Source organism: Stegodyphus dumicola, chromosome 3, assembly GCF_044657685.1.
Source record: "Stegodyphus dumicola isolate Sdum_Otavi_A_Nest chromosome 3, ASM4465768v1".
Classification (NCBI taxonomy): Eukaryota; Metazoa; Arthropoda; class Arachnida; order Araneae; family Eresidae; genus Stegodyphus; species Stegodyphus dumicola.
In genome coordinates, this window is record NC_140770.1 from 115,619,971 (window position 1) to 115,643,568 (window position 23,598).

General features: G+C 30.6%; 1 protein-coding gene across 1 annotated transcript in view; it reads right to left on the reverse strand.

Annotated features, from left to right (window-relative positions):
- The window catches only part of LOC118187188 (bicaudal D-related protein homolog), a 222,600-nt gene that overhangs the window by 4,852 nt on the left and 194,150 nt on the right, over window positions 1-23,598 (reverse strand). Inside the window, exons 3-10 of the mRNA XM_035357389.2 lie at window positions 17,255-17,371; window positions 12,752-12,898; window positions 10,686-10,868; window positions 8,614-8,742; window positions 6,478-6,690; window positions 4,216-4,341; window positions 1,302-1,438; window positions 384-504 (exon numbers count right to left, since the gene is read on the reverse strand). Coding sequence (XP_035213280.1) covers window positions 384-504; window positions 1,302-1,438; window positions 4,216-4,341; window positions 6,478-6,690; window positions 8,614-8,742; window positions 10,686-10,868; window positions 12,752-12,898; window positions 17,255-17,371 — 1,173 coding nt within the window. The remainder of the gene's footprint in view (window positions 1-383; window positions 505-1,301; window positions 1,439-4,215; window positions 4,342-6,477; window positions 6,691-8,613; window positions 8,743-10,685; window positions 10,869-12,751; window positions 12,899-17,254; window positions 17,372-23,598) is intronic.

Below are 23,598 nucleotides of genomic sequence, written 5' to 3' on the forward strand. Positions count from 1 at the left end.
ATTGGAAAATATATTCAGGGGCCGTACAAAAGAACGAAATGTTAGCATTTGTACCGAACTAAAAATAAAATACCATTTAGAAATACTTTTCTGACGTTAAGAGATTACGTGACAAGCATTTCAATGCAAATTATTTTGAAAAATATTAATCAATATGTATTTTTTTTTAATGGAGGTGTTATTCACAGAATATTACAGAATTTGTATTCTAAAAAACAGCAGCTCTCAACATTGGCACCTAGCCAGCTCTTAATATTACTTGCATTTATTAAAATGAAAAACATTTCTATTTAAGTCAATGAAGATCGATGACATTAAGAAACTTTTAAAGGTGATTGATTCCCGAGAATTAGTTCTGTGCTTTTCAGAGAACAATGCCTCACCTTCCATTGCTCTAGCTGTTGAGACAGTTCTACTTTTTGTTGTACAGCTTCCATGAGTTGGCTATTAATATGCATGACATCGATTCTGGTCTTAGCCAATTCTATTTCGACGGCATTTTTCCTAGAAGGTGAATAAAATATATGTTAACCAACATATTTTGAAAAGAAATGTAACTGAACAAGAAGCATGGCATTCATAATTAATCCTTTAACTTAGCTAGTTCCTCTTTTTAATCATGAAAGTGTAATGTTCATAAATTTATCAATAAGAAACCTACCACATACACATAAATTCTGTCAGCATATGCGATCTCGGCTATTAAAATAATAAATATTGTATTTTATTAAATTACGATCTACATATAACATAATTTTTTATTTTTGGTAATTATAAATAATTTAGAAAGATGTATTTTAATGTGGGAAGAAATTAAAAGCTCTGTATTGAAAACTATATTCAGTATACTAAGAAAATTTAAATGTCTTAAATTTATTGTTTAATTTTTAACCCAAATAGTCAGACATTGTATACTTGCTTCGCTTCTTTTCAAGCATTACATCACCAAAAATAAATAAATAAATAAATACTAGAAATATTTTTAAAACTTTAAAATTTTCGCAGTTAAAAAAACGTAATTAAAATAAAATTACTATAAGTTCATTCCGTGCTAGCTATTCACTGATGCCCTGATTTATACTTTTACATAAACGGCAATTTTTATACTAGTGTTTTACAATTAATTAACGTTACGTGCATGAATAATACACTTTATTAAATATAATTTAGTTTACGTTCCTAAGTAAATATTTATTTTCTGGAAATATATACATCAGTAACAGAAAAATAGCATTAGCGTTCCCACATTATAAATCAGTTTAATAGATGTTAATTGAATAAGATGATTTATTTCTCTTTACCTTGCCACAGCTTGGTCTCTGACTTCCCATGCCTTTTTGACAACTTGATCTTTGGCTAGGGAGCTGTTTTCGACGTCACTTTTGAGTTGATCTCGACTTTCTCTAAGAGCAGTCAACTCAGTCTCTTGAAGAGTTAACTGAAAGATAAAGGCAGCCGTGAATGATTCGCTTAAAAGTATTACCATTAAATTGTAGTATGTTTACAGAATGGTTTTTATTCTCCCAAAGGAAAAAAAAAGTTATGTGTCTTATTCCCAGGACATAAGTTCCAAGAAAGTTTTTTTTCAGTATAATATGTTCAGTATTATTAGCATCATTATAAATATTATTTATTTGAGTAAGTTATACAATGTCTCTATATAGGAAGCAATTTAAGCATGGCAAAGAATTAAAACCTTCTATCATTTCAGAGATGTACACTTACTACATAAAAATTTACATTATGTGAAAAAATCTTTATTTATTAAATAAAAAGCACGAGGAAAAAATTTTTTGGATTTGAATTTTCATACATCTGTAATGATATAACAGCACTAAGTTAACTTAAAAGTAACATAAAAGCAACTTAAAGTACGTCTGGAAAGATAAATTTAAACTCTTGTTTAAATAAACCTCAGCTTATTTTTGTAAAAGAATTTAAGATTAGTTTTTAAAATAGATGTAGAACCGTGTATTAATAAGCAAAACACAAATTCTGTACATTTTATTCTTAAGTACATCTAAGATGAATACACAAATTACCCAAGAGAAACACTTAAAGGCATTTCATTTACATACGTAAATATATGTGCCCCAATAGGTGCAGTCTATACTTTATAAGATAATTTATTTTAAATGCGGAAATCATATAATCGCAGAGGTTAGACACACAGTACAAGTATTTAGGACAGTCTTTTATTAATTACGTATATGTATAAAATATTAGTAATATATAATATAAGACAAACAAAAAAACGACGCACCAAGAAGGAGTTATCTGAATGGGATGAAAGTCGGTAGAAAAGATGTACATGTACAGAAAAACAAATGATTACAGTTTAATAAAAATTGGATGATTTATTGAAGTGATAGAGCTTCACAAAGTGAAAAAGTCAGTAAATCGTTTGTCCACCTTGGCCCTAATGTAAGCAATTGTTCGGCTTGGCATCGATTGATAGAGGTTGCGGATGTCCTTCTGAGGGATATCGTACCAAATTCTGTCCAACTGGCGCGTTAGATCGTCAACATCTCGAACTGTTTGGAGGGCCCTGCCCATAATGCTCCAAATGTGCTCAATAGGAGAGAGATCCGGCGACCTTTCTGGCGAAGGTAATGTTCGGCAAGCACTAAGGCAAGCAGTAGAAACATGTGCAATGTGGAGGCGGGCATTATCTTGCTGAAATGTAAGCCCAGAGTGGCGTGACATGAAGGACAACACAAAGAGCCTTAGATCTTCGTCGATGTACTGCTGTGCCTTACAAGGTACAAAATTACAAGGTTGCGAGGGATGACAACCAAAGGGGTCCTACTATGAAATGAAATGGCACCCCAGACTATCACTCCTGGTTGTCGGCCTGTCTGCCGGAAGACAGTCAGGTTGTATCCCACCGCTGTCCGGGGCGTCTCTAGACTCGCCTTCGCTGGTCATCGGGGCTCAGTTCAAAGCGGAACTCATCACTGAAGACTATTTCACTCCAGTCAATGATATTCCAGTACGAATGAGCCCGACACCAATGCAAACGGGCTTGACGTTGTACGGAGGTCAATGGTAGTCGGCGCAAGGGGCGCCGTGACCAGCCCCCTTTCTGTGAGCCGTCTATGAATGGTCCTTGCGGTCACTGAAGCATTAGTTTCACGTACAACCCCGATGATAATGATGCATCTGGGACTGTGAGTGTCGCTCTGACGATTGCTCGGTCTTCACGTTCTGTCGTTTCTCTAGGCCTAACGCTTCTTTCCTGACGCTATCTGCGGCCATGGTTCACCCATTCCTGCCAACATCATCTAATAGGGGCATCGCTTCTGCTCAAATGTCAAGCTATTCGCCGGTAAGACCAACCGCTTCTTTGAGCCCAACTACACTACCTCTCTCAAATTCTGACATCTGCGTATATCGTTCGCTCACCTGTATGCCAGGCATAGTTTCTGTCTACCAGAGTACACGGAATGAAATTCGTGAAGAATTTATGATTTGTAATCGTAATCTCTCCTCTTAAATATCCTGCCAGTTGCGCAGATCAGATGCGCTGTAGTGACAACCGTTCCTTCATTGGCAGCCAAAATGTAAAATCTTGCATTTTCCGTTGAAACCTGTATGCATATCAATTTGTGTCCAATTTGCTTTATATCTTCTCGATGCGTCGTGGTGTGTCGAGGTATGTCGTGGGTTTTTTTTTTTTTTTTTTTTTTTTTTTTTTTTTTTTGTCTAAGAGTGTATATAAAATTATTAAATAAATAAATAAAGTCACAGAAAGCCAATATTCTACTTGCAAGTAATCATGGAATCAGTTTATTAGAATCAGAATTTATATATTAAAGATTCGACAAAGGATCTTATTGTTACCGAAAATTTTTAAAATGCTATTAAGGTTTCGAAATTATTTATTAAAAAACGTTAAATTTATGTCCGTTTTAAGTAGCTCCACTTAGACATTGACAAGCACAATATTAGAGTTATCAATTCGGAGATAAATGTAAGATCTTCTTTTAGTTTTTAAATGATTAAATATTTATATTAGTTTAAAAATTCAGAGATAAATGTAAGATCTTTTAGTTTTTAAATACTTAAATATTTATATTAGCTTAAAAATTCGGAGATAAATGTAAGATCTTATGTCACGGGCACTGGCAATGGCTTCTCTGTCACGATCAATTAGTATTTTATATATATCTTAAAAGCAACTATGCATCTTTCGTCAACTAAAAATGTGTTTACTTTGGCAGTGAGCTGAGATATTTCTTCTGTCTTTCTCTTTATTTCTTCATTTTTCTCGACGAGTTCCTTTTGTACTTTCTCCAACATTTCTCGATCTTCTGCTATACTTTGGCAAGAAAGACACATCTAAAAGAGATAATATTTTATCTTAGATTAGAATATAATTTCTCATACATATTTCGTAAATCACAGTTGAAGACTGAAAAAAGAATGAACTCCAATTAAAATGCAAAGCAGAACTATGATTATCCCAAAAATATGTTTTTCTTTAACATCTTCCACGAGAAATAAGAAATTTCCGGCAAGTGATAACGGTAAAGCTAATGAATAATTTTAGAAACCTTAAATTAAGTTACATCATTAGAAATAATAAGTTCTTGAAAATTTTCGTTTCATAGTTTTTAAAGGTCTTGAGCATTTGGGCTTTCAAACATAGTGTTCATATTATTTGTTCCTTTATACTTATGCTTAATTTGCAATTGCAATACAGAAAGTTATAGCATTTTGCGGCAGTTAATGTAATTTTTGCCATGTTATTTTAAACGCAAACTAGCATTCGCAAGCACTTAGTAATTTATTTATAAACATCATATATTCTTTTACCAAGTAATTTTAATATTTATAAAATAATGCTACCAAAACCGAGAAAACTAGTCAATCAGTATATTGCCCATTTCTCGAATAATTGTATTTTGAAATGATAAAGATGGGAATCAATATTTTCACCAATGCACAGCATTTTAGTTTCACTCAAAATTAGGATAAAAAAGGAACTCGATTAGTTGCCTTTAAAAATACAGACGATCAGAAGACCATATCCTATAATATAGCTATAAGGCTCTCAACATCCAAAAGATTTGTTATGTAATTTTGAAAGAAAATATTTTGACAAATAGATTCATGAAAAATCTATTAATAGGATTTCAGAAAATTTATATAAAATAATTCCCTAAAGTTATTAAAACAGTGTTCAACTATAAACCCCATTGCCATCGTAAAAATTAAAGATCACTTGCAGATGATTTTGTAAAACATTTTCGGCTGACGAAAGTGCAAAAGTAGGGTTACATTAGATGGAACGTCATTTATTTGTCAAATTACGATAGAAAACGGGAATATTTTCTTTAAAAAAAGCTAGAAATAAAACTTTTGAACTGGAGTTTGAAGAAACAATCAAAATGTTTCTAAGAACGTTTTCCATGCTTATTAATAAGCCCATGTCTTACAGCCCTGATATTCTTCTTCAAACTTTTCTTGTACTGCATGATGAATATTAAAAAGAAAAGAGAAAGAGAGAGGCATTATCAATCTTTAAAAGTACAACATCGTAAAAAATTCCATTTTTTGTAAATTAAAGAAATATAAATAATTTATTACTCTATTTAGCCACGTATTCATTAAATCTTCTTACTCTTTTCAATGGAATTTTGCATTTTTGATCTTTTTGCTTGAATCATGAAAAGATGATTGCTTATTTTTTAGAGGGCGTGCAAATGTGACGCAGCTTTCTGAACCTGACTCGAACATTTAAAAAAAATATTTATAGACAGAACATTCTATAGACAACCAACGTTTTTAGACAGAACATATTAAAAATCCCACCTACGGTTTAAATTAAAACCACATTAGTGCTCTAATTTTTCTTGTAGTCTTCTATCGTCATCATTTTGCAAGTTCAATTAGTTACTTTCAAGTAAATGGAACAATTAGTACAAGGGCAGGAAATTTTGTAAGAAATAAATGCAATGATAAACGAGCGAATGCTAAAGAATGTAAAAGCCATTTACATTCTTTAGCATTTACTTTATTATTTTAAATATTGGCAATATATTGCCAATATTTAAAATAATAAAGTAGTCAGTCAACCTAAGATTATATACATTCTGAAACTGAACAGAATGTTTATTGATTTAGTTAAGGGACATTTAATTTTTGAACTAACATGTTCGCTCTAAAACTTTACTTGGAAAGAATCCAAATTCAAAACGTTAATCACTTTTTCGATCTTATTCACCGATTTGTGGTAATTATCATTATTTACCAAATATTATCCAAAAATTGTCTTTTATACAGTATGTCTTTATTTTAGTCATAAAGATATCCTATAAGAAGGCAACATCTGCTACAAGAATTTTTTAATTGTCTGAATAATAATTACACAGTTGTACTAAACAATGATATAAATTTATGAAGTAATAAAAGATTGAATCTGTAATGATGATCAGTTTTTTTCTTCGAATAATGATACAAGTATGGTCTTACGGCTTCGTCCTGCGAGAGTAGAACTTCTTCAATCAGGTTTCCAAGTTCCTTAGTAATTGCTGTTAGCATTCCGAGTCGAATTTCACTGGCTTGTAACTCTTCCGGAGAGTGAGATATTCCACTGTCTGCTGAGGAATAATTATCCCTTCTTCGTCGAAGATCTTCGCAAAGCCTCCTTAGTTGCCGATAGATAGGAACGAGCTCTTCACGAAGCTAGAAAAGGACACAGATTAAATCGAAGATGTTAAGCAAAGCTAAGTAATCTCTTTATCGTGCTCATCAAAAAATATATAAAATCGAACAGAAAATATGATTAGTTTCTTTGTAGATAAACGTCATATTGCTCGCTATATTAAAGACTTCAATTTAATTAAAATTTAACAGCTTGCTCCGTGATAATTTTTAAATATTTCACAAATTACAAAATATCTACGTCTCGTATAATATTAGAAATAAGTTTTAATACTTATCATAAATTTTTCTGGATGATTCTAAAAGACAAATCTGTCTGGAACATTTGTGACATTTGTTTTAAGTTTCACTAACAATAAAGTTTAAGTTAAAATTTATCCTGTCTTTCCTTTGGTTAACATCACGTATATTTGATTAGTTCAGGAAATGTAAAACACGTGTAAGAAAGCTTTAATATGAACGGATGTTAAGTCATGTCTTGTTGCATGCAGAAGTGCTTTCTTTTGGTGATTGTTCGTATCAGTACAGAGGCAACTTAGTGTGTTTGGAAAGGAATTAACTAGTATTGTTTTAAGGTCCCATTGGTCCCACGTCAAGTCCCATTGTCGTTGTAGGTAGTGAATGAACCCCTTCTGCATTGGTTAGACAAAGACAAAACCAAGTGTCTAATTAAGGTTTCTAAATTTCAATAGTGATAAAAAGAGACAGTCGCCTGATTCTTATAAGCCATTGAAGATAAGAAATCGATCATTTACTTCATAATTCTCTCTTACGTGGTAACCCACTAGGAGTGGTCAAGTAAAAGTTGTTTGATTTTAATATATGACTATCTACATTACAATTAAAAAGTACGTAGTCATCTGGGTGGACGATAATTCATTGATATTTAGAAAATAATTCTCCGTAAAATACTTAAATGAGCAGATTTAGTTAAAGTTTCAAAATTACACAGTCGCAAATAAGCTAAAAGTTTTCAAAGTCATATGTTTAATCTAAATCCGTTGTTAAACTTTCATGCAAATATGGCTTCAAGAAGCATACAAATCGTGTTCGGAATTTAATGGACAGAAATATTTATTTTATTTCAGAAGCAGTACGTTAGTTTAAGACTGAAAATTTTAAAGCAATGGCTAAATTTCTCTCATCAATCTACTTTCTGTATATAAACAAGAAAACATTGTGTAAAATCATTGAGTAGCATTGATATTAAATACAAATCTTGATAATCATTTAAAGAAATATAAATAAAATTCAACACAATTTAGCTTTCATAGTACTGAGAATAGTTTTAATCTCCATAAGTTCAATGTGAAAGAAATAAAATCGTTGATTGAAAAAAGAAAGAAAAAGTAAAAAATTTTGCTACGTTTTATTTATTTTTACGTTCTATTTAGGAAATTTATTTAATATTCACATAACTCGAGAAGCTCAAAATTTCGCGATAGCTTTACGTCCGTTTGTAAATTTACACAAAATAAATATTTTTTTTTTCATTTTCCGTATTTGAATAAAATACGTTGCATGTTCAAAATTAAAATCTGCTCTTTCTTTGATTCCCTAAATTCATTTTATTTAACACTGCTAGGAAATTTGGTGCCATGGTCAGTCGTCGTCAGATCGTTGGCCTGATTGGCAAAAATACATTTGAGATTTCAGGCACAATTCGTTGTAAATACCTAATTGGGTCGTTTCAAAAGCAAAAGTCGTTGCAAAAGCATAAATAACATTTCATTGAAAAGTTAGATTCAAAATAAAATCTGAAGAAAAGGTTTTTGCGTATCTGGCTACAAAATTCATAAATTAATAATTAATTAGTATGTAATTAGAATTTCATAAAAAACTGATAAATTTAAAATTTTGCCTTCATATATTTTATATAATTTGTGTACTGATATGTGCCACGGAATGAACTAGAAGATTACAGAATTAAGTTCAAAGCAATACCTTCCACGTTTCTTCTGTGTCCATTGCAAGAGGTAGGTCTGAATCATCGCATTCGATCTCATCTTCAGGAAAATCTCCTTGGAATCCGATGGATGAACCGGGATGTGAAAGAAACTTAGGACGTCCACACTACGTGAAAATACAGTAATGAAAAATAGTGCAGGAAGGAATAACATAGTTTTCAGTATTAAAAAAAGAAAAATTATAAATATATTCTAGGTTAATAGATATCATGAAATCACGCTAGCTTTAAACAAGACTAAAATTTATATGCGGCCTTATGTTATTGAAAAGAAGAATGCTGTAAAGATTTCAAGAGATAAATTAGTTTGAATGTTTTTTCAAAATCAAGGTGTCAGGTTGTTACTTGAACGAAGTTTCATGTTACACTCTATATCGAAATATTTCTGGATTAGACCGTCTCTTGAAAGGCGCAGAACTTTTCTGCTTGAAATTAACGCAAAATTAAAAATGGGTTTGCTTTTTTTTTTTTTAAACAACTATAGATTTTTGAGTCTTAAAGTATTAACAAACAACAGAGGATTTGAAGTGCATTGAAAACAGAAAATTTTTTATTAGCACAATCGCATTTTGGACATTGAAAATTGAAATAATTTAGATAGCCGTACATTAAAGTTCTTAAACTTTAATCGTCAAAAAGAATATTTTAAAACATTCGAAAAAGGAATTAGTAGGAGCAAATCCGTTAACAAGTTAGAAGAGGCCCTATGATTAAGCTTCTAAGAAAAATCTTTGCTGCCGATTCCTATTCTTAAAACAAAAGTTTGAGAAAACATTTCGTCATAGGATATATAAATCGACTAAACTCTTAACCCAACCACATTTGTTTTTAGTCTTTTCAGCAGTAACTAAGTGAAATAGAATCTCTTAGCAGATAAAACTTTTTTACTGCATTTTAAATTCCGGAAGATTAGCGGAAAGTTTCGTTTGTTTTTAATTTTTTTCGCAAATATATACAACTGACTACTGTTAAACGTACACAATGAGAATTATTCTCTGACGTATTAAATTAATTATTATCACATCAAATTAGAATATGTGATGTAATACACTTAATTACTCCGTGAGATGGCTTCCGCGAATCGGACGAAATCTTTATAGTTTTCGCTCAATCAAATGTACAGGTAACTAACTGCACATTGTAGAACAAAATGAGAAAGAAATTTTACTGAAGTATAAGTACAATTATGCATATTACTGATTATTTGAAGTTTTTTGGAAAACATTTTCCCTCTTTTTCTAATATTAATTGTTGTTGCTAGCATCACACCACAACTGCACTTACATAATACTGCAAAATAGTTATATTAAAAGAAGGAACTCAAAAGAGCAACTAATGTTAAAACTATAAATGACGAAAATAAGTTTATTACTTAAATGATTACCGAAGGGAAGAATAAATTCAAATCTGTTATCAACAAGTAATGATCCATATGCAATTTTGTTTTTATCCAGAGTGTAACCCGCAATTCAAACTGATTATTTACAATTAGTAACTTCTGTTTACTAAAACAGTCCGTAATAACCATTGCTCTCATCGCAAGAAAAGAAAGTATTTGTGAAAGATATAGTCAAGCATACGTAATTTAATGTAAAATTATGTAAAAATGTATTTGAACTGTTCGTGAAAAGAGATAAACATCAAGGACAATTTTTATAGAACTAATTTTTGCCGTATTTAGAATATCATACTTTGATATAATGTTATCCATGTAGATATTTACTTCAATCTTCAAAAATCTCAGAAAATTAATATGCCTATTAACAGCAGCATCTTTTAAATGCAAATAATTAAACAACTGACAGATTTTTTCATGAAAAACAAATAAATGCAAAAAGTTTGCATACTTTAATAAAGTAATTAAAAATTAATGAAATGTAATAGATTAGTTTAAAGACTCTGAAATCGTCGAAATGTTTTGTGAACGGCTTTGTCAAAATTTTCCTTATATCTAAAATTATCAAAAATAATGATGTTAAATATGGATTACATGAATATGTGCTACAAATTACACTTCCCATTAAATAATTTAAAATCAAAATCTGATTACCTGACTTGGAGATCGGAGTTCGTCTTCGACCGATGACTGAGAGGACATTTCGATTTCGTTGAAAAGAGATGGTTTATCACCGTAAGTTGGAGTACTAGAACGCCGAAGCATAATTTCTAGCTTGTTTTGCAGCTGACTGTTCGTCTGTCGAAGCTCGTCGATGTCCCTCTGTTGCATTCTCAGCTGGTAAAAAAAAATGAAAATTCAATAACGTAGTCATTATAAACTGCCTTAAAATATAAATATTTATATTGCTCCAGTTTTATAAAAAAAATTCTGCATGAGCAGCAGGGATCCGAGATTTGAATCTTGAATCCGATTAATTTTTGAAAAGAATGGGATATTAATCGTACAAAATTTCATTGCACTTCACCATAATTCAAATCTTTAAATTTTTAAACTAAAATTAATTGCTTAACTCAAAATTTTCGAACGATCAGTTTATAAGGTATTTTCCTCGTTCGTAGTGTGGTGGTCTGCACGCTGTGCGTGTATTCCAGAGGTCCGTGGTTCGATTTCCGGCAAACGCGTTGCTCATTTTTCATCTTGCCTGCTTCCAGAAATATCTAATGTCTCTACACGTTTTACTGAAATTCAGTAAATACGTTCAATAAAAAAATATAAAAAACTCAATTTTTGCAATTTCAATAACACCTGAAAGACTAATATCCCACCCGAAGCGGCCTGGATATCTATAGTGCACTGCAAGTGTGTTTAAGAACTAAAAAAAACAAACAGTTTTTTATATTCATTAATTTTCGAAAGATAATCAAGCTTTTCATATTTAGTGTTTATCTATATATCTTCACCCCTTCTTCTTTTGCTTTTATTTAAAAAGAATATAGAATATTCGTAGATTTTGAATTACTATTTCTCACTAACACAACAAGGCAATTTGCCCAGAAGGGCTTTGCGTAGTCCACTATAAAACGACGTTTCACTTTTCAAATTGTTGCCACCAAATATTAGAGCTATGCATTATATTTGAAGAAATTAAATGAGGAAGAATCTGCACGAATGTATGTATGTTTCTCGCATTGTGAAAATACAACGGTACATAGAGTCATCAAATTTTGAATAACTTAGTCCTCCACTCGAATATAGGCATCTGGAAGCCCAAATTTGGAATCGATTTCCTATTTCATGAAACTTTAACGAATTTCTTATTAATAAACTCAACTATTTCAAAGCGAGCAATGGCAACACTGTGCGAGAAAACACATTTTTATCTCCAACGCGCGAGACTGCGAATCTGAAATTCTAAAGATATGCTCTTTTTAAATATTTTGTGATATTGCTGTTGAATTAAATTTTATGGTTTAAGTGAGTAGAACATAATATTTAATACATAAAAGCAACATACAAAATGTTAAAAAAACGCCCGTAATACAAAATCTGAAAGCTTTCAGATTATTTTTTTTTCAAATTAAGTTAAAATTGGTTTCTAGATTCACGATTTTCAATAACATACTTACTAATAACTAATAGTAACTTACTAATAGTAACTTCGCTTACTAATTTATATTTGTCTCTTCTTGATAAATGTTTTTAAAAACTGTTTTCTTATATTTGTGTTTCATTAAACGCAAATTTCAAATTTTGCTTTAATGAGAATCTTTTAAGTAAAGGTCTTCTTCCTTTCTTTTTCATACAGTTTTACACGAAGAATTGGGTAGACTGGAAAACGCTTTAGGATACGCTTTCGTGAAAATTTAGGGTTCACTTCACCTCAATTTAAAAAGGTGCCTAAAACATGATTCCGTTCAAATAATGCAACTAAAAATATCTGACTTTCTTATCATAGAAAATTAATGTAACAAATTACGTTAGTTTAGAAGTATTATTCAAATAGAATTTTCTAACCTTGTTATATAATTAATTTTTAGTTACAATGTTTGAAGCTCTGTACATTTTGACTCACAGCTTCAACTATCATTCCGAACAAAATTCTCATTTCTATGCTAAGTGCGAATGGCAGATATGGATTGGGAAAAATCTCTTCTTCCAACAAAGCAGGAAATTTAAATCTAATAGCTAATAATAATCAAATTATAATAAACAATTACCTGTTGTTCTTGTTCCCTGTTCTGCCTTTCCAATAACAGAATTCTATCACTGGATTCTTCTAAAGACATATTCAAACCTTCTCTTTCGTCACTCAGAGCAGATATCCGCCTCTCCAGTTCGTATTTGCGTTCGGATAATAAGTTAATCTGTAATTAATAGGAAGAACTTGATTTTCGGTGCGTTACACAATATTTCAGACTTATTTTTTCCAATATATTGAATAATCGTTTTGAGGGCATAAGAATTGTTTTATATTCTTTTCAATAATTGTTGAAACTAATTAAAATCAAAGTAATTATTTTTTCTTTTGTCGAAATTATTCTTAAGCAATGATTAGACATTCATGAGGTATGGTTTTCTTAGTTTAACTTCGAACTGTACTTCTTATTATAATAAATCCTTTCTAGTAGTTCTGTTTACAATTATCATTGTATAAATTTCATTAACATAAAATTTTCAGAATGTTTCACATTAATCTGAGTTGTCTGAGCATTTCAGACACAGAAATGAGTCTTTATGAATTAATAAATGCAATGTATATTCTTTCTTGAAGAATTTGAAAACCAAAATACTGTCACGCACGGGACTACTTGTAAAAGGGGTAAGTAAGCAAACACTACGCTAAGCAGGGGTTTTTTAAATTTTTATCATAATTTTCAATAAATATGATTTTTATAAACGGGCCATATTATGTAAGCACACACAGTGTCTTGCCGAAATGAAGATAGTTTTTTACAACTCAACAAAAATGTCTTAAACCATACGATGGAATATGTTATAAATGATATCGGGGCAAGATGTAACACGCTACAGCTTGTCTCGAGATTTTGATTCACATAGTTAAACTTCTTTAAATGGTAACATGAAAATTACTTTTTTTTTTCAGTTACCTTTTCCAAATTATAAAAATAATTATTTCACACTCAAAGATTAGACCTTTCACTAAGGCTTCACCTCGGAAGCAGTTTAATAGAGGCCAAAGAAAAAAAAAATAATAATAATCTGTTATCCTAACTGACACGCTCAAAAACGAAGCAGTGGAAAAAGAACATAAAGAGATATTTAATAAGAACTTAAAAAAAAAGAAGAAAAAGATAAAGAAAAGGTTTGATAAAGGAAAAGGTTTAAAGAAAAAGTTCCGAAAAGTAAACGGAGAAATAAAATGGGTAAAGAAGAGAAATTTGAGCTCAGATAGGGATTTTGAAATAGAAAAATGGTTTTACTTAATTTATGAAGATGATTAAAACAACTCTGATGGAAAACGAATGACTGCCATACTTAATTTGCAAAATGCGGGCACAGTCTAAATTCAGCAGAGGAAATAATCTATAAATTTTTGTGCTAACTGAAATTCTGATGAAGACTATTATGTTCATTGTTTTAATAATTTTATCTTTGTTTCACTATATACCACTTGATATAATTCACTGCTTTTATATCAGATAATAATAACCACCAAAAGTTTTTAAATGTAATCATTTTAATTGTTACTATTTGCCTTAGGTCTGTTACGGAACAAATTGTTGAATGGCAGACGAAAAGTTTTGGCAAAATATGTTTTTGGTGCTAAAATCACTAAAATTGCTGAATGTTTGTTTTAGGAATATGATGAAGGGAATACGTTGCTATGCATCAGTTACAATACAGGAATAGGCAAATATAAGCATTTTCCCCAAAATTGTTCAACGAGCCCTTAGCTCCCCTTACTGTTAATACCAAAATAGCCTAAAATACTAATAACCATGAGAAATTTAAGAAACGCGAAATCTTTCAGTAAAAGTAAAATGAATAATATTTCAAACATAATAAATAATTAATTAATTTTAATAAGAGCTAAAGAACTGAATAATCGTTTAATAATAATAATTTTTAAAAGAACACTAACTTAATAACGATAAAAGAAATAATTTCTTAATTTCAGAAAATGAAATATCTCTAAATTAAACAATACTTTTCTATAAATTAATATAACAATAATTTAAGAGTGATATTTCAAATTATTTCAATATATATATCCGTATATAGATATCTTCCATGTACATAGTAACTTTACATACTATTACGTAACAGTAAAATAGCTTCAAAAAATTTCATCTAAAAATATTAGAATTAAAAAAATTTTCACAAATTATTTATTAATCCGCAATAAAATAATATCCGCAATAAAATCTAAAACATGATATGATTTTTTTTAACGATTACTGTCACTAGTTTGTTCCCAAGAACGTAACACTAGATTTGAAAAACAAATTTTCTTTAAAAGGTAATGTCGCCTAAAATGGATGCAAAGTTTTATTTTAAAGAAGACTAACCGGTTGTTGCTTTAGTCATGCTGAGATTGTTTTCAATTTAAATACTCTCTTAAAAAATAAAAATGCAGATTAAGATAAAAAAGGAAGTAGTAGAATGTTAGGTATCAATGAGAGAAATCACTGCGTTCTGGTCCTGTCATTGAAGAGAATATTTATTATAGGTTTTATTTGTAACTTCCTCTTTATTTTATGCTGCCAATGATATGCTGTTTACTAATAAAAGTTTCAAGTTTCTGTTTTATTTTATGCTAGTTACAAATCTGGCGTATCCTTTGAAAGGCTGTCTAATACACTATCATAGCTGGAGAGTATTTAAAAAGTAGATTTTATGAGCTTATGAATTGAGAGAGAAAAAGAAACTACCTCGTCATTAAAATTTAAGAAAAAGTTTCAAATAGATAAGCTGATAATAATTCATTATTCTTGACTTATTAATTGAAACTTACGAAAACAAAGCAGCAGAGATTCTTGTTGAGTAATACGGAAGCTTTTAATAATAATATAAGATGAAATTTAGGCGATTCATTTATTGTTGAAGAGATTTTTTTTATTTTTCTTTTATACCTGGTTATATTGAACATTTCACTCAACACTGAATTTCATTAGGTTTTTATACACTGTTTTAAAATGGAAATGTTTAAAAGAGAAAATATTTACAACCTTATTTCCTTGTTTTGAATCTGTTTACTGAAAATTTTATAATTCTGATAAAGATTTAAATTATCTCCTTTTTATGGTCCACCCACATGAGTGGTGATATTAAATACAAATTTTATATTTAAAAAAAATCAAATCTGTAAAATTTAAAATCGAAATGTATAAGTTCAGATGCCTGAATTGATTGCATTTCTTGAGTTCATTATGTCGCAGTTATTACACGTTTTAAAGAAAGAAACCTTTGCTTTTAATTATAATCATGTATTGGGTAACGCAAATTATTAGAGATGCGAAGTACCGTTGCGGAGACTTGATGAAATTTTTGATTCAACATTCTCTAGTGATCAGGTCTTTATTCAGTTTTTAAATAATATAGAGTATTAATAAAGACTACGAAAAATAATACATACTTAGCATTATCACATCAATTAAACGCCAAAAAGCTTGAAATTCTAGATTCGGAGCTTGACAAAATGATCTCTTAAAGACTTACAAGTGATCTCTCTGCATCAAACGTATAAATGAGAAATGTATAGAATCAACATCTGAATACTGGAAGATATGATTTAAAATGCTAATAAATATAGATAAGTGATGAGTGTTAGGAACTACATTATTATTAAAATGTGGAGCTATAATTTCCTATTAGTAAAGAAGAAAGTTTCAAGATAATATTTTGTGATGCTTTTGAAATATTTTAGCGTAGCATTTCTCAATCTGTGTCCACAGACCAGACGTGGTCCTCAAAAATATGCCATTGTGGTCCTAATATATTTCCCCCAAAAAAGACAAAAAAAAAAAAAAAAAATTCAAATTAACTGCGTATATCCCATCATATCTGAAACTCTACAGCTTGGAAATTGCACATAAAAATCTTTTATAAATATTTTTCTCCCTTAAAACTAATATTTTGTAAAATTTATTATGGTTACTCGACTACGGACTTCCCACTCTAGTCTCAGCACCAAAAGAGGGATTGAAGGGGCAAGAGCAAGGCGGTCCGCAGAATATTCTAATTTACAAAAGTGGTCTCCACTTGAAAAAAAAATTGAAAAACGCTGTTTCAGTAGGAAAACAAATGAAATGAAATTAAATATTCTAAACTTAAAATCAATGACATTGATAAGCGAACCTTAAATATACTATTTCTTTCGAACATAAATAGGAATTCTTTTATATTGAAATTAGTGTTTAAATATTCCTTTTCTCTAAGCTAATGTATTCTATTGCAGCTTGTTCTTTTTTCGTAATTTATAACTGTTTCTATTTTATTTATATCTACTGCAGTAAAGTTTGCATATATCCTGTTTTTCTAGTCGATGCAGCGTATAACAGATTGCCTTTATAAATTTAAACAAGCTTCTCTTTGCCTATTTTTACTTTAGATATAAGTATGGGAGGAAGTAGTTAGTCATTCTAGCAGGAAAATTTAAGACACGACAAAAAACCGGAGAAAAGTCGTATACATGTCACCAATAAGGCATGCTCATTTCCTGCCTTCAGGGTAAAGTTTATTAATATTAATGCTCTCACCTCTTCACGAAGGCCTTCCAGTTGTGACACATGATCATGAAGGTTGGATCTCCGCACGTTGAATTGTTCCCGTAGAGCTTGAAGTTGACTTTGGAGTTGGTCTTCCGTCCGCGCCGCCTATAATTGTAAAATAAAATGTGATAATTAAAAATGTGTGAAAATATCATGCAGAAAGTAATGGATCATCTGAACTTAGTTTAGCGGATACCACGCCCTGTTACTGAGACAAAGAAAACAGCGACAAGGCTCTTTAGTACGCAGCAGTTACCTTTAAACTCAATTTGAGAAGAAGCCAAATTTCGGAAAACATCGATTTGTTATTAGAAAAAATTTTATGCAGTAGGCATGACTTCCATTACATTTACATGTAAGGTAATTCGGGAAGGATTATGTTTTTTACGTCTATCTTCATTATTAATGGCAATCTTTCAATTTTTATCTTCAATTTTGTTTCATGAAATGTAATATTACATGGCATAAATGATCGGTTTTTAGTCTGAAAATAGCAACATTATTAATGAAAAATATGAATCTGTCTGCTATTTGTTTTCATGTATAGTTTATCAAAATCTGTTCGAAATCTCTACTACGTGCATTAAAAGTTCAAGAGTTTTTTTTTTTAAAGCTCCTAGGGATTGTTCATTTTTTATGGAAACTTTCATGAAAGTACACTCCTTTTTATTAAACAAACTGAAAAAAAATTAAGTTTTTGAATGAAATACAGTTGAACCTCCCATCGTCAGGGGACGTCCGTTAAATGGGAGTTCATTGGTCTCGAGGAGTTGAGAATTCAGGAACTGTTCTTTTATGAGAAGTATACCCTAAAGTGGCGTGATCGTTAACGGAGGTTCTCTGTACATAAATATATTTATATAATTTTTATATAAAAGCTAACTTATACAGATCTGGAGTCTAAATTTTAGCATTATAAATTCATTAACGTTATTCAATAAAAATTCATTTATTTCAGACTTATTGGTGGACGGACTAATATTTTAATTAATAACCGAAGGGTTCGTATTACTGTAAGTATCTATTCATAATGATCTTCATAGAGACATAATATGCAATAAACTGTTTTCCATAAACCAAAAAGTATCATGTTCCGAAAATTTACTGTAATAAAAATCTATCGCTGTCCAGATTCCTAAATTAGGTTTAAAATGTCACAGCCTTTTCCAAGCCATGATATTTAAGCTTATTTTGACCTTGTTTATTGCATACCTCAGCTAAAGATTGTACCAGGCATTATTAAGGGCTAGAGAGAATCAGAGATATATACTTTTAATGGTACTGATGGAAAACGAAAAGCAACAGCAAAGCGAGGGCTCTTTACCAACAATTAAATATCAAATTCTAAATTACGTAACACTTATTGTACAGTATCTTAATGTCGTATTTCATATTTTGTGCATTTTAAATCTGTAAAACGTGGGACAACTATTATCTTTCAATTACTATTTATTTATTAGATCAAAAGGGCTGCTAGTTTCGAAAAATGATTTTGCTTCCATTCACTTTAAATTTCGTCCTGTACGAATGCGTTGTTTCATTTTCATTCGAGTCTGCTGCCATTCGGCAAAATGTCAGATATTTATATTTCAAATTCAATCTTTCTGTGATTAAGAAGCAATAAATGCAATGCTTAACGTATTTTTTGCTTTTTTAGCTTTTTAATTAGACTGATATAAATAAAACCGCATTTAACTCGTCATATATCTAATTAAAACAATACTTATTTTTATAGAATTACATTATATATTTTTGCCCTTTTGAGTTATACAAATATATAGAACGTTCCTATTTTAGTCTAAATATATATTCATCTGGCATCCTATAAAACGCTTTGCAATTCCACCTGGGGCCTCTGTATTCATAATTTATACAGATAAATTATTTTATTACAGAATTATTTTATTTATTTTTATAATTATTTACTAAATAATGTAAATACTGTAATCAATGAGCATTCTGCTATTATCCAGTTTATCCCCAATGAAGCCAAAAATGCTGAATCAAATAAAGAAGGTAATTGACGTTTAATTTGATTATAACTTCAAGTAATTATACGGATAATTCCCCGATTAAAAAGAAAAGAAAGATATTAATCACAACAGGCAAAAGCATATATAGTATAAAACTTACTGAAATCAAGTTGAAGTTTCAGGTTTTGCTAGTTTTTTATTTATTTGTATTTATTTATTTTTTTAATTTTACAATTAATATTTGGAGAAACAGTCCGACGATAGATTTCAAGTAATATTTTGACATTAATATATAAATTTAGAACATGAAATGAATAAGATTCCTTTGAATACAAAATAAAGTACATTTTAGCAAATATATCAATCAACATAAACCGAAATTAAACAATATTATTATTAATTAAACAAAATTATTATGCCTTATTTGCAAAAGAGCATAACAAATGTTTTGATAAATTATGATAGTAAGCAGTTAAGCCCGCATGTTTCTACAACTAATTAATAAGAGGTACAATGCTTGAATTCAATGACATCTATTTTGGATTCTGTAGTATTGACCTTATTTAGGATAAACCTCATTACGTTTGCGCAAGATTTGTTGCCAAACTCAAATATTCAATTCAAAAACCAGCACTCATTGTTTATCATTGTAAGTAAAAGAAAAATTTTATTCATTACATTCTCATTACGAAAGAAAAGTAAAATTCTATAAATAAATGTTTGGCACATATTCATGTACTGTAAAAGACAAAATAATCTTTGAATGCTTAAAGCAGTTTACATTACTGTTACAATATTTACTTAATTCTCATTTTAAAATTAAATTATAAAACTTTTTAAAATAGACTAATTACTGAAATGAGTAAAATAGCTGGAAATTATTCTGCAATATTTTAAATTAAGGGTCTAAGTTATTGATTGTTTATTATTTCCAAAGATTGTTTATTATTTGTCTAATTACTTATTTATTTACTTAAAGAAAAGTTTTGGTAGAAAAAAAATTAAGTTTCTTTGGCACACGAGCAAATTAATTGGAAATCCCTCCATCATTTACACGAGAATGATATCCCAAGTAACTACTACCAAGAAATGTTATTACTAAGTACTATTACTAATCATTATTAAGTAATGCAAATCCGTTTTGTTGATATTCAGATGCTTTTTCACAGTTCTATAAATCAAATGTTATCATATATTTTTAAAAAATTTTGTCTTAATCTATAACTGTTTACTTTAGCAAGCTCTTTTTGGAGTATAATGTACAACATTTGCGTACCCTTTAGATGCACAGTAACATGAAGTAATGTGAAAGCGAAAGCGTCTACGGAAAGAAATCGTTAAGAAAGGTTTAACATTCCATATTATTCAAAAGCAGTATAATTAACAAAACACTAATATTTTCCAGCATTATGTCATAACAATATTCTCCGATATTATACGAAACGGAAATTATTCTCGTGTTTGACAACCGTGTAATTATTTTCTCGAAAACGTTAGACGGAAAAAAGATTGCATAATAATGTATTAAAAGCTCACTCGGGGTTTTATAAAAGTGTGCAAAGAGCCGTGCACTCGAGCACCTTTTGGCATTATAGATTTCCATTTTACGATTGGACGGGTGCTGGCTGAAGCTTGACTAACTGCGCCATTTATTTTCTGGTAATATAACTCATTCTATTAGCGGCAGTGATTCTCATTAATGATTCAGACGTTTCTTAATGATGAAAAACAGGCATGTTCTGCAAGTCAGATATATATGTGATCCAAAATAAATTTACGAAACTAATGAATTACTGGTAAAATGAACAGCGGTTTGACGATTTGGCTCATTTATAAAGTAAAGGAGCTGTTTCTGAATTTCCAATTACTCACACATCAGCCAATGTTCGAATATGAGTACCTTATATAATAAAAATGAACCATTTTTAGTGCATGAGATACATAAGTAGTTTGCCGAAGAGTTAAACGTTATTCCCAAAGCTCAAAATCGAAAGATTTCCGGCAGAAAATTTCGACATCTATATTATAGCTGTGGTATCATTACCTGATGATTTACGATCGGATTACGCATAATTAAACCAGAATTTTGACATGTCTAGTAAGCAGTCGATTTGGCTGCCCTACTTTCGCAATGATTTATTTCCGAAATTGTCATTTTACCCCAGTAGAACAAATAGAAGAGGTACATTTGGAGAATTAATTGCTTAAATACGATCTCAAATGATGACTAAGATCACTGACAGAGATCCAAAGGTTCCGAAATTAGAGATTAAAGAAAAGAAACGGGATTTACCTGTTGGCAATAGGTACCGAAGCTTAGTTATTGCAATTCCTATTCGTTGAAAAGTATAAAAATTGGTTTTAATTGCCCAGCAGGTACAAATAACCAAATCAAAACAACAGGATGAACAGACGTGAAATTATTCACCTATAGTGGATTCCTTCCTATATTGACATCTTGGGTAATGAGACTGCAAACACCCTGGCTTAGGCCGTTAATGGAGCTGCCTTGGTGCCTTCTGTGCCACTCACTTATATGAAGCTTTTTTCCTTGATAAAGTGCAAGTATAAAATCACTTCTTCCACCGGTTCACATCTGGTAAGAGGGTAATCGGCCGGATGGCATTTGATTGCAAAATGCAAGATCAATCCACCATTACCCGCTTCCTCAGTGGGCTTCTTTGACATTTTTTTAGAGTTCCAAGTTAAAGTCTGTACCAAGTGTTCTTCTGAACAGGGACGTTCTTAACGGGGGCTGCAGTGCGTAAAAGTACGCGGGCGGCCGAACTGTCGCGATACACGCCTAAATATTTTAAATTCATTGTAAGTACCTGTCATATGTAAGTACTTAGTGAGAATGAAATAAAAATTTGATTAATCATTGAGCATTGAAAAAAAAAAAATTATATCTTAGGAAAGTACGCGGGCAGCCAATGGTCTCGGAAAGGCCCTGCTTCTGAACAAGCTTCCTCTGATCATATTCTTGATTGCCAGGGGCTTTCTCTGCAGGATCTTAGTGACAATCCATTGTTGGTTATGGATTTTTTTAGGGTGCAGAACGACATGGACCATGGACATGATTTAGCCCTGCTAGTCTTGATGAGCGATAACAACACAGGTGTGGAATTCGTTGCTATGTAGCAATGGGAAAAGCCGCCTAACAGAATATATGGCTTAATGTAAGACGCATCAAAGTACAGGATTATTTATCATGGTTCGGACTAGGTTCTTTAGTTCTAATTGCACCTTTAAGCTATTGTTGGCTAAGCAAGATTTGTGCAAGAATGCTGCACCGAGACAGATGCTCAAAAATTTTCATTAACTTCAAGACTCAAACCGTACGACGTCCATTTCATTTGATTGGACCGTAAATATAGATTTTAATCGCACTTTAAACCACCAATCAAGAGCTAATGATTTCACTAACGTGCCTGCAATTAAAGGCAGCAATTCTGATACGAACATTTCAAACATTTTGTGAAAACACTTCACAGAAAAGCGAAATTTATCGTAAAAGTAAAGATGGTTCATCAAATCGTTATAAATGCATTTTGCAATAAAATTTGTTATACAGAAATAAAACTTTAAAAAACATACTAGCCAGGTATATTTCCAAAGTTCCAAAAACTTGTTCCAAAGTTTTTTCGAAAAGAAATGAGATTTAAATCCTGGAATATGCTTTAATCAACTATCTAAACTATCTTTGTTACATATTCGACAGCTTATTCATAAAAGCTCATGTTCCCCCTTCAAAAATATAGCAAGCATTTTTAGCAGTACTTCTTCGGAATATTAAATGAAATGTACTATTTAATATTGTAAATTAAAAAATAACTCAGAAGTCTTCACAATTTATAACGACGTAACACTTTTCACTTGTTAACAAAATTTTAAAATAAAATGTTTTCTTCAAATAAAAAGGAAAAATTTTGATTAACTGATTATAATTACCATAATTTTTTCTCATTCAGGTACTTTCACTGTTTCGGATTCAAAGGTGAAGAAGTAGTAGAAATGAGATTCAGATTTGTTATATTTTGACTGCATCCAAACTCAAAAATGCATCATCCTAAGAAGCCAATACCGGAAACTAGGAGCGCTTGGACGCAAATAATGAAACAATGGCCATAATACCAAATTGAGTGCCATAAGTCCCCCCTTCATGTACTTACTACTAGTATAATTGTATCTAATTTCATCTGATAGTATGGCCCCTTAGAAGTGTGCCTTTTTTGTGGCTGCGATATACTTTTATGCAACACAAATAATCATGCAGCATTAGAAAGGAAGATAAAAAAGAGAGGGCTGAGGAAAAGAAAAGGGTCAACGAAAAATAAAAAAAGAGTCTTGTCTATCAAG